Source organism: Eumetopias jubatus, unplaced genomic scaffold, assembly GCF_037043125.1.
Source record: "Eumetopias jubatus isolate StellerSeaLion01/CBP00866 unplaced genomic scaffold, mEumJub1_p1.0 scaffold_7, whole genome shotgun sequence".
NCBI classification, from domain to species: Eukaryota; Metazoa; Chordata; class Mammalia; order Carnivora; family Otariidae; genus Eumetopias; species Eumetopias jubatus.
Window position 1 is genome coordinate 12,857,118 of NW_028274813.1, and position 16,944 is coordinate 12,874,061.

The 16,944-nt window shown below is 53.6% G+C and overlaps 1 protein-coding gene across 1 annotated transcript; it reads left to right on the forward strand.

Moving 5' to 3' along the window:
- Positions 1-7,849: 7,849 nt before the first annotated feature.
- On the forward strand, positions 7,850-16,586 carry GPR68 (G protein-coupled receptor 68). Its single transcript, XM_028101854.1, has 2 exons — positions 7,850-7,926; positions 15,375-16,586. The coding sequence occupies exon 2, from the start codon at positions 15,504-15,506 to the stop codon at positions 16,584-16,586; it is 1,083 nt and encodes a 360-aa protein (XP_027957655.1). The 5' UTR covers positions 7,850-7,926; positions 15,375-15,503.
- Positions 16,587-16,944: the final 358 nt, after the last annotated feature.

Genomic DNA, 16,944 nt, shown 5'->3' on the forward strand with positions numbered 1-16,944 from the left:
GGGGCTTTAGCAGTGTGGATGCCATAGACTAGGGCATCTGCCGCTCAGAGCCCCGTTCCAGAGCTAAAGGACTATGGTCCACATCTCAGCTCTTCCTCTTATTAGACCTATTACCTTAGGCAGATCAGCTACCCTGTTTTTAAGCCTCGGTGTCACTTTCTGTGAAATGGGCATGATAATAGAGCCTGCTTCCTAGGGTGGTCGTGAGATCATGCAGCTGAAGATCTTGCCTTGAAAGCTTTTCAGTGCCCCCTAGACGTTAGCTATGAATATTGTTATTACCATTATGCTGCACCCTTCTGGGTACAGTGCACACTGTAGGGAGGGAAGACTCATCCAACAGCCAACAGTGGAAAACGGGTTTTATCCTTCCGAGCTGGTTGGTCTCAAACAAGATACCTTCCCTCTCCGAGCCTTAGTAGTTCATGGGGAAAATGATGATTATTATATCCACCCACAAAGTTGTTATAAAAATTAAAATAACCATATGAATGAATCCAGCACATGATAAGCCCTCACCTGATTTTGGAGAAAGGTAATACTTGTGTCCCACCTATCTACTGCTGCATAACAAACCACTTCAAAGACAGCTGCTTAAAATAACGGCATTCATCTGCCTTGCTCAGGAATCCACGATTGGGGCAGGGTTTGGTGGGGATGGTGTAACTCTGCTCCTTGCAGCATCTGCTGATGGGGCCCAGCTGGGGCAAGAGAATCTTCTTCCAAGATCACACACTCATGTGATAGGCCAGTTGATGCTGGCCCTCAGCTGGGACCGTCGTTTAGGGTCTGGGTTCCTGTCAATGTGGGCCCCCTCCCAGCATGGTAGCCAGGTTTTAAGGGCAACTATCCCAAGTGATAGGAAGTGGAAGCTTCCAGTCTCTTCAGAGTTGGCCTCAGTAGTAACAGCCCACCGAGATTCAAGGAGAGGGGACTTAGACCCCGTCTCTCAATGAGAAAAGCATCAAATAATTTCCAACTATCTTGAATCTACCACAACTTGAAAACCTTCCTTTTGCTTTTTTTACTTTTCCTGGGTGCCATGGTGACAAATTAATTCAACTTTGCAAAGAAGACCAGCAGAGATCCAGATACCCATAACTAGGGTCTTACCACAGAGCCTGTTTTGGTCCAGATCTCTTTCTCTGGGCCTGATTCCGGGCTGAAGGAACAGACATCCTATATAGTGGCCTCTCTAGTATCCGTTTCCTTGGAACCTCCGGGGCTTCAGTCCCCAGCTCCGCCAACCCCTTGTCTTTAAAACAAGAGGGGGAAGCCAGGGAGAGGGTAATTGGGGTTCAGAAAAGCAGATTTTTCACAGGTGGCCCAGGCTGAGTATAATGAGCATCGATGTAGCTCTCAGGTCCCTGGAGAAACCTGTTTGTTTTTCAAGAGGGTTGCTGCCTGGGTGTTTGGAGTGACTGTTGTCCTACATTATTAGGTTATTAGCTGATGGGTTGAAGTGCCGTGGGCGGGGAGGGCAGGAGGCCAGAGAGGGCAGCAGGCCCCGGGAGTCGCTATGGCAACCTTCAGGTCTGTGGTTTGTGCTTTGGCTCCAAGCCGGAAGGATGTCCGAGACAGTTGAGACCTTCTCAGAGAGACCACAGATTCTCCAAAGAGAGACCAAAGTCTCTCTTTCAGCAGTAGGTTTCCACTGTAATGTATTTTCACACATGGCCACCCACCCATGTCCTCAGAGTCAAAACCAACCCTCTTCCAGTTGCCTCCTCCCAGAGTCTGACTGTCTGCCCCAGTCTGTTATTTCCCGACTTCAATTTCAGCCACACTGGGCTGCAGAAAGAAATGGATTTTAGATTCATGTATTCATTCACACGTTCAACATATTGTTGTTGTGCATTTATTTTGGGCCAAACTACCTTCTTTCTCTCTGAGAGAGAACAAAACAGACCCAGCTCCTCCTTCCTCCTGGGGCTTACTCTCTAGAAGGGGAGATGGGCATGAGCAAATAATCATCCAAATTCCCATGCACTGCATTGTTAATTATTAGAACATAATTAATTTAGACCTGACTTGAACCCCAGCACTGCCATGAGCCAGCTCTGTGACCTTGGTGTCTTCGGTGGTGAAGCCAGGATAATAATATTTACCTTACAGGGTTGCTGTGAGGCATCATCAAGGCACGCTCTGGGATGCACAGCATCTCGCATGTAGCAGTAACTCCAAGCATGTAAGCACCCACCCGGCGTCCCTTTGTCCCTGGCCTATCTGTCGTCTGGAACTCACCGGCCACCTTCTCTCTGTTTGAGGAGCCCTGGTCCCCCCCAGCTCTCTGGCAGTCACAGCAGTAAAACACCCAGACCTCACCTCTCAGAAGTTTCAAGTCGGCCAAGGAAAGACAAAAAGAACCCAAGGAGGGATGTGTGGAGGAGGGTGGCATTTGAACTGGGCCTTAAAGCTCTGGTGCTCAGACTTTGGTGTGTGTCAGAAAAACCAAAAGGAATTGCTCAAAGGCCAGACTCTTGGACCTCATCCTGAAGTGATTCTGATTCAGTGAATCCAGGGCAGGGCCTGGGAACACTGGTGCGGGCTTCCTAAAGCTCATCTGGGAGACGCTGCCTTGAAGACCGGAGGGGGGATTTGACCTTGAATAGTAAGGAGAAGAAGCCAGGAAGTGGGTGGGCCGCGAGAGCAAGGGCTGATGGGGCCTCCTCCCTGCCTTCACACTTCAGCCACCTTCTGCCCATCTTGCCCGCCCTCCACTCCGGGGGCACAGCTAGCTCCAAGGCCATCCCTGCCCAGAGGCTCTGTCATAACCCCCCACACCTCTGATTGGGCCCCATGGCTTTGGTTCCATCACACTCCCTTCTTGCTCGCTGTTAGACTTTGTCCTGGAGTCGGGGTGGGCGTGGGCGACAATGCCCAGCTATTTATTTCCTTCCTTACCTCCTCCACTTCCCAGCCCCTCACCCCAGCTGCCCCCCTCTTTGGTTATCAAGCATTTATTAGCGCCAGACCCTCGGGCAGTATGGTACTAATAAATGAGGCTACAAAAGAGAGAAAGGCCGGCCCGGCTCAGGGGCCTGGGAGCTTGTTAGACGGACGTGCTCAGCCTCACCCCAGGCCTACCGAACCAGATTCTGCACGTAAACGCGATTCCTGGGAGATTCACGTCGACATTTGTGAAGCACTGCTCGGTAGGGTTTTTAATAAGGGCAATATGGTGGCACAGAATAAGGACCCCCAAATGATGTCCCGTTCATAGTCCCTGGAGCCCATGAATATGTTACTTTACGTGACATTAAGGGAGATTAAGGTAGCAGGTAGAATCAAGCTTGCTAATCAGCTGACCTTTAAAGGAGACTGTCCTGGTTTATCTGGGTGGACCCAGCATGATCACAAAGGTCTTTAAAAGTGGAGGAGGGGGGCAGCAGGGTCAGAGTCAGAGAAGGAGATGTGAGGCTGGGAGCAGAGACCAGAGTGACACAGTGTGACACGGGCTCAACCCACCACTGCTGTCTTGGAAGCTGAAAGGGGGCTGAAAGCCAAGGAATGCTGGAAGCCCCTAGAAGCTCGAAAAGGCAAGGAAAGGGATTTTTCCTTAGAACTTCCAGAAGGAAAGCAGGCCTGCCAATACTTTGCTTTCAGCTCAGTGAAACTAATGTCAGACTTCTGACCACTAGACTCTAAGACAAGAAATTTATGTTGTCTTATGCCACTAAGCTGGTGGCAATTTTTTTCCAGCAGCAACCAGAAACTCATACAGTGGTCAAGAGTCTTTGGAGTCAAACAGTTCTGCTCTTTCCTAGCGATGGGACCCTGGGCAAGTTGCTGGCACTCTTGAGTCTCCATTACCCTACCTAGAAGACAGGGATAACCCTGCCTCACAGGACTGGTACAGAAGTTAAAACAGGAAGCATCTGAAAGGTGCTCAGACCAGGTACTAAGCACATACTCCCCAAATGGCAATGACTGCCCTCCTTGATCCTAAGTTGCTCCCACCTCTTCCCTGACTCCACCAGGGCCATGGTGCCAGGCACTCTGGGAGGTTCTCTGCTGGTTCTTTTCTTGGTCCTTGAAGCCATCTTAACTTCACTCCTGGCCACCTTTGAACCTGCAACAATATTGCACCTTGCATCAGCTCCTGTGATGTAAGCCTGGGCGAAAGCAGGAGGCCTGGGGAAGGTCAAGGCCGGCCTTCAAGATACAAGTCAGCAAAGGTCCCTGCAGTCAAATAGCAGATGGCTCATGATAAGACACTTGTACTTGTCAGAGCCTTCAGGGAGCCTCCGAGGTCTTTACCCCAACTAGCCCCAAATCGGTAGAGTAGCCAGGGGAAACCAGGTAGTGCACCATAACAAACACCTCACCGAGCTGGCCTGCTCACCCTCCACTCTTCCTGGGGTAAATCAGACCATGGGGCAGGACCTTCTACCCTGTTTCCACCATCATCATCATCCCCATCATCACTGTATCCTGACTAACATCAAGGGACCTATTAGGCGCCAGGCACTTGCTGGACCTCATCCCCTTTGGGGGGACTCATAAAAGTTCATTGGTCAGCAAGGTCTGCGGTTTCTCAAGGTCACACAGCCAGACAGTGGCAGCACGGGGATTGAGAGAGACCTCCACGGTCTGGGCTCTCCACGGTCTGGCCCGGCGCCTCTGCTCTTAACCTTCATCCCGTGCCCTTGGGCTCGCTGCCACGTGCTGGAGGTCTTGCATGGTGCCACTGGCTCAGAGCCGACTCCACGGTCCTCCCTATGGTGATTCTCAGATTGCCTGGACTTCTAGGGGCCAGTGGGTGCCCAAGAGCCTTGTGGCCTATGGTGCTGTTGCCCTCAAAATAATAGGCTCAGAGGGGCTCAGAAAAGTCCACCAGCCCTTCAGAGTCAAGGTTCTTGGAGGAGATGTTTATGCTGGGGGCAGACAGGGAGGCCCAGGGCTCAGTCTGACCTTCTGGGGCTGCTGTTCTCGTGAGGGCCTACAATGCTTCCTGACTGCTGTCCCCAAGGGCTGAGAGCAGGAGACCGTGATTTCGGGTGGCAGGCCGGGCGCAGTTTAGGCCCTAGGTCTTTCCAGGATGGAAGGAGCTGCAGAGGTGGACCCTGGCAGCCCCTGGGAGGTCACTGTGCCCCACCTAGCTCAGGCACTCTTTTTTTATTTTTATTTTTTAAATTTTTTTAAAAGATTTTATTTATTAATTTGACAGAGAGAGAGAGAGCAGGAACACAAGCAGGGGGAGTGGGAGAGGGAGAGGGAGAAGCAGGCCTCCCGCTGAGCAGAGAGCCTGATGTGGGGCTCGATCCCAGGACCCTGGGATCATGACCTGAGCCGAAGGCAGACGCTTAACGACTGAGCCACCCAGGTGCCCTAGCTCAGGCATTCTTGCCCTTCACTGAATTCTCCAGCAGCAGCTCCAAGATACTGTCACTTTGGGCTGAAGGACAGATTATGAATGGGGGGAGGCAGGCCAGGGGCTTCTCTTGAGACTATGTTTTTATTACAAACTCATTACTTTGCACTTAGTTGTAGGTTTATTGAGTGAGGTTTGGGGGAGTCGAAGTGATGGGGTCCCCAGGACCCCTCAAGCCCCTGCCTGATGCTTGGTGTCCCCACAGTTTCTAGTCCTTCTTTTCCATTCTAGGTTAAGGACAAAATCCTGGCACCAAAGTAGAACACAGCACAGGCTCCTTTTTCTCTTCCTGAGTGGGTGTCTCAGAAGATGTGGGCTCAGCTGATTTGAATTCAACTAAAGTAAGAATCACCCCTCCACCTGCAGTCCCAAAGGCCCACTGGGGAGGAAGAGGGGATCTCTGGCCCTGGAGAAAGGAAGACTCCCCACTGCAGGGGAGATATGGTGTCTTTTGGCTGCAGAGGGGGCTGGGCAGCCTGCGGGCAGCTCCTGGGAGGGGAGGGTCCTGGGGCGGGGGAGGGGACGTGGTACCATCCGTGGTTTCCACAGGTATAGACAGTCTGCGGGTCTATGCCCTGTTAGGCTGGGCCAGCCTGTAGAGAGAGACTTTTCTCTGGCCTGTGTGTCCCCTGGGTAGCCAGGCATTCACTACGAAGTTGACCGTGCTCTCCTCACCCACCCGCTCCTTCCTGTGACATGAGGGAAGACCAGCCACACTTCTGCGGCTCGGGGAGGGGGAGAAACATCTGGGTCTAAACCTGCACTACCACTCCATCACAAGATGCAGACTTTTGCAGCAGCTGACATAGAAGCTTTTGCTTGGAGGGCCCAGGCCCCATGGGAGGGGATTTTTTTTTCTGACATCCCTACCAAAATAGTCCCCCCAAAAGATTATAATAGTGATTCATCCTCTGGAGAAGATGAGTCCCACAGATCACCCAATAGGGCAGAGAGACTGCACTTTCTCAGTGACCCCCAAGCACAGTGGACGTTGGCTTTCTGGCTCCAGCAGTGCCTCCTTTGAGCCCCTTCCAAGGTGATCACGTCAAAGGGAGGAGGCTCTGCCAACACAGCATGGCACCTGCAGTCAGCAGCACGTTCTGAGAATCGCTGCTCTCTCATTTAGCTGTGGGGCCCTGGTCTAGACCCTTGGCCTCTGTGTGCCTGAGTTTCCCCATTTGTAAACTGAGGGGGCTGAGCTGGGTAACCTCCAGGGGTTCTTTCAGTCCTGCGGCGCTGAGGAAGTTTAGTAAATGCCGCTGAGAGACAGAAGACCCCATGAAGCCAGAGCCCAGTGCTGGCTCCCTGCTTGGGGCCAGGCTACTTTAAAACACTGCTGTTTGCCTTATAGCCCAGAACCTTCCTCTGTTGCCCTGGCTCTGTTGGTCCGCAAAACAGGACCCAACTTGCTTCCACCCCATCAGCACTGCTGCACGTGGCTGCCCACTGGAGTTGTCCAGAGACCTTTAAAACCCTGGTGCTCGCACCTCCCCTCCAGAAAGGATGATTTCATCCATCTGAGGTAGGGCATGGCCATTGGCATTCTTTTTTATAAGCTCCGCAGGTGTTTTCTTAGGTGAGGTGTGACCCACTGACCCAGATGTCACTTGTGAGCCGCCGAAGGGTGACAGCCCGGGGATGGGCATGGAACTAGCCATCCTCCCTACTCCTTGCCTGTTATCCCATTGTCCTTGCCGGTCCGTGTCCACAGTATATTCTAGTTGCTGGAGCACTGGCCTGTCTGAATGGCTCAAGCAAGAACCCCTGGGGCAGGGGTTCAACCTCCTGCACCCCTTCTCCTGGTCTCCTGCAGGTGCTCAGGGTGGTTTGATGGGTAGAATTAGTGCACTCGGCTCCCCCCGCAGCTCCCCCCCCCCCGGACTCCCCAAGGCCCCCTGCCCCTAACTCAGGCTTGAACAGTCCCGGTGAGGTTTCTCCCTGCCACCCCCTGGGGTGTGTGGCAAGCATTTGGAGGATGCGTGGAGGGAGCCGTCCCCCCACCCCACTCTCATCCTTGGCTGGGGAGTGTTCCTCGGCAACCGCCCAGCCTGATACCAGATCGGAGTTCACATGATTCTGCCTCAGCTCAGGAATGGGCAGCCTCCAGCTGGGATTTTCTAGACCGAGCTGGGAGGTGTGGTCTGTGGAAAATCTCCGGAGGGGAAGCGCAGGTCCTGGCTGCAGGGTGGTCTGCCTGGGGCGTCCCCCGGGCCCGGCAAGGTGGGTCCAGTCTCCTCCCCCAGGCCTCTCCAGAGCGGCTGGAGGAAGCCCGGGGTCTTTGAGGTTTGAGGGCACAGCTCAGCCCGGTGGACAGTCAGAGAAGACCCAGCTTCCCCCTTTGCTGCCGCTCACTCCCTGCCTGCTCTCACCTGGCGGCAGAGACCGTCATCACCTTCCTGGAGTCTGGAGGCTGAGCAAGGCAGGGGATCAGTCCAGCTGCTTCGAAACAGAGGATGGCGACTCATTAGTGGGTCAAGAAATCAATTTAGTAGCTAATGAGCTGCATTTCGAAAACCAAGTAGAAATGATCAGAGTGCGTCGCAAGTCCTAGGGTAAGTATTGCTTTGGGGAAGTTTGTTTCTCACTGTGCAAGCATGCCTGTGTATAATGTCTGTGCGTGCTTGGTTACAATGTCAAGTACGTTCTTGCTGTGGCTTGTGCTCGAAAGAGCTTAAAAGGCAGCAAATTTGTGCCGTGATGCCGGGTTCTGCATTCAGATCCACCTGACTTACTATATGAACTTGAGCCACTGGGTTAGGCTCTCTGGGGTTCAGGGTCTGTGAATGGGGATAGCAGTGCCAGCCAAGCTGCCTCAGAGGGACAGCCTGAGCCGCGAGGCCCCCCCTGCCCCCCATGGGACTGAACTTCGAAACAGTTGCAAGGGCTTTAGAAATGACACTGTCTCTTTGTTGTTGGTGCGGGAGTGAGGATATTTGGGAGCCAGATGGGACCAAGGAAGACTGCGGCCTGATTTCTACTTGTGTCCCAGAGGGAAATGTCAGCCTCTGAAAGCATGCGGAGGTTTGACCGCTCAAGGGAAGGGAAGCTGGGCCTGCAGGAAACTCCCCGCTCCGTGGGCTCGGGGCTCCGTGAGTAACTGTCTGTGTGCGTGCCTGAGTGCAGCACACGGAAGAGACGCGAAGATTAGATCACTGTTTATGCACCAGCTCAATGCCAGCATCAGGCACCTCTGCCTCCTGGCTGGGAATGTGCAGGAGACTCTCAGCTTGCGTCAAAGAGGCGCTTCCTTCCTTTCAGGGCTAGTTTCTCATGGTCATTAAAGTCCTCGGAGACCTCCGTGCTGTTGGGCATTTGTGTAAAGATTTGCTTTTAGGTGTTGGGTTATTTTGTGTAGTCTCTGGGTTTCTTAGCTGGATGATGAAGTGTTTGAGGCAGACGCAGGGGCTCCCCAATGTTGGTTCTTCGTCTCGATCCCCACCCCTTGGGCAACCACGGACTGGGTGCACCTTGGATTTTCCTCAGTGGGTGTTGAGGAAACAGTTGACCTGGTAGAGCACCTGCCAGGTGCAGGGGACCAGCCCAGGACTAAGCCTGGGGGCCCTCGTGGTGGCATCCAAGGACTGGGGCTCAGTGAAGCCTGGAGGTAGAGGGTGGTTGCTCAGTGATAATCGTGACGGACAGAAAGAGAATGTGATGCAGAAGAAAGTGTGGGCCGATCTGAGTTCAAAACCTGGCCTGCCACATCGTGACTGTGGAATCTTGAGCAGGTTGGTTCATCTCTCTGAGCCTCAGTTTTTTCGTCTGTAAAGTGAGCCCAGATAAGACTGGTATTGAAAGAGAGTGAATGTACGAAAACGTTCCTGGCAGGTGGAGGGCTCTCCGCTGATGTGGCTTGGTTCTGCCACTCTGTCTACGTTTTTCCATTTACAGATCACTTTTGCATCCACTGTGTCCCCTGATTTTTGAGGAGCAAGTTTCCTATGGAGAACAGGTACAGAAAGGACACTCCTGGCAGGGTGTAGTTTCCATCTGGGGGTACGTGTCCTCAGGAACCAGTAGGGGAGGCTGGCTGGGATTAGTCCCTAGGAGAAAAAGCTGGAGCCTCTGACCAGCTCTGGAGGCTTGAGCAGATGCCCAGCTGCTAGAGTGGAGGCTACCGTAAATCTTCTTTCTTACCTTTCTGTTTCTATTGATGACATCCCCACTGTCCCAGCACCCAACCTCAAACCCATCTACCTATCCAGTCACCCATTCATCCATCTCTCTACCCATTAACCCATCCATCTATCCGTCTACCCCTCGCCCATCTAGCTGTTTACACATTCATCTACCATCCACCCACCCGTCCATCTCTCTACCCATTCGCTCACTCATCTATCCATCTACCTTCATGCATTCATTCACTCATCCACCTGCCCCCCATCTATAGGTGGCTATTCATCTATCCACCCACCCACCCACCTACCTCTCCACCTCTCCATCCATCTACCAAGTAATTTTTGAGAGCTTATAAGGACCAAGCACTGAGGAACATCTCAGATTTGCCCGACTCAGATTTGTCCATCTCCCTTCTCATTACTTGTCAGTTGCTACAGCTTCTTCTTGTCTCCCCTCTGGCCATGCTTCCTCATACCTAGACCCTGTCATGTCAGGCTACTCTCAGTTCCCCAAAAGTGCCCATTATCTCTCATAGTTGGCTTGTTGCACACATTGTTTCCACAGACAGAAACTCCCCTCTGCTTGGGCAGCCCTTCCCCCTTCTGCTGTCTTAGCCTAACTTGCTGCTCAGGAAGGCTTTTTGGGCTGGGTCAGGTTACCTCCTATGAACGCCCTTAAAATCCTGTGCTCTCTTTAGGAGCTGGATTCACCTGTCTTCTTCACTGTCCCATGAGAGTAAATGCAACTTGAGTTACACTAAGTGACAGTGTCTAGTGCAGTGGCTTCCATACAATAGATACTCAGTAAGTATCTGTTGTGTGAATGGATAAGTGAATGGATGGATGGATGGATGGATGGATGGATGGATGGATGGATGGATGAAAGATTGGAGGGCCATTGAAGGATTTGAAGTAGGAATGATTATGTTAGATTTGTATTTTAGAGGATGGCCTTAAGGGTGGTAAAATGGAGCCAAGAAATCCAATAGGAAGCCACTGCACTGATTCTGGGGATGAAGTCTTGACCAAGCCAGTCTAGAGCACTGGTGAGGAAACTGAAGAGGAAGAGACTGATGTGGGAAATATTTAGGAGCTGAAAATGGTAGAACTGGGTAATTAACTGGATGCTTTGGATGAAGATGCGGAAAGAAGCTGAAGGCCCTTCAGCTGGGCAGGTAGAGATGCCCCTTCCAAGAGCAGATTCATGCAGAAATGAGGGAAGTGGGGTGGGCCTGACTGACCATGTCTGGTGAGGCAGCGGGACACCGGTTATGTCCACCGTCCACCTGGTGGGAGGTCTGGGAGTCGTCAGAGTGCAGATGGGGTTGAAACCAGAGAGGGATGCTGTCCCCCAGAGGATGTGTGTCGTGTGAAAAGAACAAACCAACTTTAAATTTGAGCGTGAGGGATGCTCACAGCACCACCATACACTGCCCCCGGGTGAGAGAAATTTCTGCCTGTGAGATTGGAGGCTCCTTGAGGGTGGGAGAAATGCAGAGGAACTGGACTCTTGGGCAAGCCACTCCATCTCTCTGGGCCTCAGTTGCCTCACCCCTCAAATGGGGGAAATAACAGGGCCTTTGTGAAGGTGGGGGAGAGCAGATACGAAATGCTCTGCAAACTGTAAAAGATTTTGCAAATACGAGGTGTAAGTACCCCGACAGATCCAGTCACTGTTTGTCAAGAGATTGAATCAGGCTATTGATCTTGCATGGGCTGTATCCTGGTTCTGCCCGTGAGGTCCTGCTGCGTCCTAAATTTCCCTTCCCTGCTCCCCAGCTTGGGAACTCGTGTTATCTGGGTGCTTATCCTGCCACTTATCAGGAACCAAATCCCAGACGTTCCAGACCTTTGAGCGCCTTGCTACACAAGAGTGTGCTTCGTGGGTCAGCTGCACCAACATCACCTTAGGAACAAGCCCCACCTCAGACCCACTGACTTAGAAACACTGAAGGTGAGGCTCAATAATCTGTTTTAAACAAATCTTCCAGGGCACTCTTTAATGCACCTAAATTGAAAACCACTGCTCTTAGAACACCCTTTTTGCTACAAGGGAACGTAGGAGGTGCTTTAATCTAAACATAGTAAATGTTTCTTCTTTGCCCTGCAGGCTTGAATATTTTTGACTCTGGTTGCCAGATTTCAATTATTGTTGGCCTAGGAAAGAGGAAGGGACACGCCGTTGCCCGAGCGCCGCCCCGTCCCCCACACCCCTGCCCCCCACACAGATATACTCTCACCGCTAGGAAACAATAGGCTTCAGCCTGGTGACTCTCAGTGAATTCCTAAGACCTGACAGGATGTGTTTTTCGCTATGGCTTCGTTTGCCCTGGGTGAGTGCTCCTGGGGACAGCTCGGGGCCCTGGACTGCTGTCCACTTCTCATATGGAAGCCAGCCGAACCGTTTGGCCCCACAGGTGTGGGCTTGGGATTCAGGGATAGGAGGGCTGGCAAGAGGAAGGTGAACGGAGCCACAGTTTGACACACTGGGCAGAGTTTCGGGGTCACAGGCCTCAGCTGCCCCTTTCCCCTTCTTCTCACCATCAAAACGTATAAGCAAAACCAAAACACACAAAAAGCAAAAAAACCCAAGAAAATGCCCTTGTGCACCATTGGTGGGCATGTAAAATGGTGCAGCTGCTGTGGAAAACAGAGTGGCAGTTCCTCAAAAAATTAAAAATAGAACTACCATCTGATCCAGTAATTCCACTTCTGGGTATCTACCCAGAAGAGCTGAAAGCAGGGACGCGAGTAGATAACCATACATCCATGTTCATAGCAGCATTATTCCCAAAAGCCAACGGGTAGGGCAGAAACAAGTGTTCGCTGACAAATGAATGGAAAAACCAAATATAGTAAATACACACAATAGAATATTATTCAGCCTTAAAAAGGAAGGAAATTCTGCAATATGCTACAGCATGAATGAATCTTGGGGACATTTTGCTAAGTGAAATAAGCCAGTCACCAAAAGACAAACCCTGAACGATTTCTCTTGGACGAGGACCACAGAATAGTCACATTCACAGGGACAGAGAGAGTAGAATGGTAGGTGCCAGGGCCTGGGGTGGGGGGCAGAGGGGCATGGGGAGTTCAGTTAGCGTTTCATGGGGACAGAGTTTCAGTTTGGGAAGACGAAAAAGTTCTGGAGACGGATGGTGGTCCTGGTTGCACGACAGTGTGACTAATCAACTGTACATTTTTTAAAATGCTTACCGTGGTAAATTGTATGTTATATATATATATGTAACCACCACTGAAAACACCAAGAAGCACTCCCCTCCACCACCATCACTGAGATTCCAGGCTTGTGTAGGATGGAGAGCTGACCCCGACCGGGCGTCCTCGTCTTCTGGAGACTGAGATTTTGGGAGTGAGTCTCAGCTGGAGACTGGCTGTCAGGAGGCAGGGAGGTGGGACATGCAGCAGGGAGACCCAGGCTTCCTTCCTCAGTCCGGCTTCAGGCGACCTCAGTTTCCTCACCTGTGAGATGGGGCGGTGGCATTCACTTATTCCTTCCAGAAGTGTTCGTGAGTGCCTGTGAAGTGCCAGGCACAGTTCAAGGCGTACCTGGCCTCTGGCCTCTTGGAATTCACATCCCGTGGAGGAGACAGATCAGCAGCCGCAGTCAAGTTAACCGACAAGAGCAATTTCGGATGCTGCTGGGGGCTCTGAGGAGCAGTCAAGCAGGAGGTGTGAGGGTGGCCGGGGAGGGGGCTGCTTATGTGGGGTGGTCAGCTGAGATCTTGCAGAAAAGGAGCCAGCCCTGCCGTGGAGGTGGAGGTTGGGGGGGGCGGGGGCAGGGGACAGCTCTCCTGAGAGACAATGGCTTATGCAGCCAAGGCGTGAGGCCTGAGCCACAGACAGCTCATTTTTGTGGCTAATGCATGACGGTGGTGGGCGAGGCCGAGGGAGCCGGGGCCAGATCACGCTGGGCTTTGTAGGTCCTATCCGGAGTTGGGGTTTTACTGTAGGTGTGATGAGAAGCCATCTCAGTGGCTTTTAAGCAAGGAAGAAGAGGACCTGGTTATATTCTAGAAAGAGGACTGTGGCTTCTATGTGGGTCATGGGCGGGGGATGAATGGGAGAGCTGGGGTGGGGGAGGGAGCCCACGTGAGGAGGGTAGCTTTGGTAGAACCATCTCTTGCCCGTCTAGAGACCCTTATGAAGGCTACAGGGTACTTTCCCAGGAAGAATGCCCATACTTACTTATTTACAAGATTGAGCAGGGCGTTGCAGGGGCATCCCTCAAGTTTACCCTCCATGCACCCCAGGACTGGAACTGCTGGGCTGGGTGTCTCTGAGCCCTTCCCCTGCATGCTGCACCCGCTTCCAGGCTGAGCCCTGGCTCCTGGGGCCACGGGGCCAGGCAAGAGCCACAACAGAGCTGCAGTGGTGAGGCGGTGGAGGGAGGGTCCGTGGTCAGCAGGTGGTGAGGTGGCTGCCCGGCACACTCTGAGCGGGTCTCCCTTTTGGGTCCCTGAGTCGCAGCTTGACTATGGTGGAGAGACTATGCAAGGGGCAGGGTGGATCTGCTGATACTTCCAAACAGCTTAATTCAAACCTCACTCGTTCAGAATTTACAACCATATAGACTGTACCTGCTCAAGGCGGGGGGTGAAATTGGTTCTTGGGTGGGGTGAAAAAAAAAATCTTACCTATTACAATGATTTGTCACCCTTCAAAGGGCCACAGTACACAAACAGATGTGCAATATATTTGGGGTATTAAAATTTCACGGAAAGGGGGCCGTCAGGGGAAAAGAGTGGCTAATGAGGCTCTCTGGGAGGATGATTCTTACACAAACAAAAAATTAGAAGTCCTGATTTAGAAACAGTGAGATTTTTCAGTGGGGCCGGAAGAGTTCAATCAGTAGAGTAGCTCAGGCCTTTCGCTTCGATATATTAATTTATAAAGTGGGCTTACCACAGAAATCTTTGTTCTATCTTGTTCAAATGTATCTGTACACATAGCAGTAGCATTTTTGTTGTTGTTGTTGTTAAATTCTCAACAATATAAGCTTTTCACCAGTGTTAAGACTTACCATATTTTACTCTGCCTCTTTGCCTCTGGCAAAACAATGCTGTGGATTTTGGCATCCGTCGGTTTACGTGGCCCTGATACTGACCCGAGGACAGGTGTTTCGGCGCCCACCTTACAGATGAGGACACTGACACTCAGAGAGGGGAAATCACTCGCACAGCCTGTAAGCGGCTGACCCTGGCCTGGCACTCATTTCTGTTGGTTCCTTGTGCTGTTCCCTGCGCTGGGTCCTCAATTCCACGGAGAGGAGGTGAAGTAGCACCTCCTGATGAGCACCCAGGAATCCAGGCAATGCCCTGTGGGAAGGGTGGTCTTTGTTTCTCACCAGAGCACAATAGGACGAGTCAAGGTTGGGCCCCTTCCGGGCTGTCTGGAAAGGCCCCCAGAAGGGGCTGTGGCCTCAGTGCTAACTGACCTGGTACATTCTTGGGAGCAAGTAGGAAAACTGTGAATGATGCATAGTGCTGTCGGAGGGAGAGTGGCCGGGGCCCTCGCTGTTATGTGCGGGTTGGAATTGATCTTTACCTTGAGCGTCCCTTGGAGAGCGGGGCTTGGGATGAGTCTGTGCTCACAAGAGCTCCTAGCCTTCCTTGCTGCCCCTGAGAGACCAGGAAAATAAATAAGGGACAGGAAGCCAGGGAGTGGGGATAGGGAGGCACAAACCACCATTTAGTGTCTTGGTGCGTGACCAAGGTAGTCAACTAGATAGTCGAGCTGAGTTGAGGTTGGTCCAACCTTCTCCATTAAGTGAGGCGCTTAGAACGGTACTTGACACCCAGTAGGCGCTACATAAACATTAGCTGCTATCATCCTAAGCCTTTCCTGCCTTTACCTTTCAGGGGCTTAGCCACCACGGAGGAGGCCCAGCTTTTGATACAGCTGGAGCCACACCGGGCGAACAAGATGGCTGCAGAGAGACGGGCCCATTCCCTGAGCCCGTGAGGGTCGAGGCGCCCTGAGGCCCAAAGATGGGGAACGTCACTGCGGAGAACGGCTCACTGTGCGCCATCGACCACACCATCCACCAGACTCTGGCCCCGGTGGTCTACATCGTGGTGCTGGTGGTGGGCTTCCCGGCCAACTGCCTGTCCCTCTACTTCGGCTACCTGCAGATCAAGGCCCGGAACGAGCTGGGCGTGTACCTGTGCAACCTGACCATGGCCGACCTCTTCTACATCTGCTCGCTGCCCTTCTGGCTGCAGTACGTGCTGCAGCACGACCACTGGTCGCACGGGGACCTGTCCTGCCAGGTGTGCGGCATCCTTCTCTACGAGAACATCTACATCAGCGTGGGCTTCCTCTGCTGCATCTCCATTGACCGCTACCTGGCCGTGGCCCACCCCTTCCGCTTCCACCAGTTCCGCACGCTCAAGGCGGCCGTGGCCATCAGCGCGCTCGTCTGGACCAAGGAGCTGCTGAGCAGCGTCTACTTCCTCATGCACAAGGAGGTGGTGGAGGACAAGGACCGGCACCGCGTCTGCTTCGAGCACTACCCCCTGGAGCCATCGCAGCGGGGCATCAACTACTACCGCTTTCTCGTGGGCTTCCTCTTCCCGCTCTGCCTGCTGCTGGCCTCCTACCGGGGCATCCTGCGGGCCGTGTGCCGGAGCCACGGCACCCAGAAGAGCCGCAAGGACCAGATCCAGCGGCTCGTGCTCAGCACCGTGGTCATCTTCCTGGCCTGCTTCCTGCCCTACCACGCTCTGCTGCTCGTGCGCAGCCTCTGGGAGGCCAGCTGCCAGTTCGCCAAGGCCGTCTTCAACGCCTACCACTTCTCCCTGCTCCTCACCAGCTTCAACTGCGTGGCCGACCCCGTGCTGTACTGCTTCGTCAGCGAGTCAACGCACCGGGACCTGGGCCGCCTCCGGGGGGCCTGCCTGGCCTTCCTCAGCTGCGCGGGCCCCGGCCGCGCCCGGGAGGCCTACCCGCTGGGTGCCGCCCAGGCCTCGGGGAAAAGCGACGAGCCCGAGCTGTTGGCCAGGCTCCACTCGACCTTCCAGACCCCGAACTCGCCCGGAGCCGGGGGATCCCACGCGGGTGGCTTGGCCTAGCCGGGCTCTCGCCGTGGGGGGCCGGGTGAGCCCCGAGCTCGCTGTCCGGGCTGCCGCCGCCGGCCTCCCGGCTCTGCCACGGGCAGGTGCCTCCTTCTGCCGGAGGGAACCAGGGGCCGCGCCCCGCGGCAGGACCCCTCTGGTCCCGGGGAGCCCGCTCCAGCTTGCTGGGCCCAGCCGGGGAGGGGGCCCCATCGGCTCCTGGGTGTTGTCTGTGTGGGTGGGGCTTCTGGGGAGGGGAAGACGGCCAACTGACACCTCCACGGGGTTCTCGAAGGGAAGCTGCGGGGGCGGGGGGGGGGTGCAGAGTGTGCGGACATGGAGGCGGGGGTGGGGGGTGCAGAGTGCGCGGACATGG

What these genes read in the sequence shown, in the direction of transcription:
- GPR68 (XM_028101854.1), top strand. Translation starts at nt 15,504, where the DNA reads ATGGGGAACGTCACTGCGGAGAACGGCTCACTGTGCGCCATCGACCAC.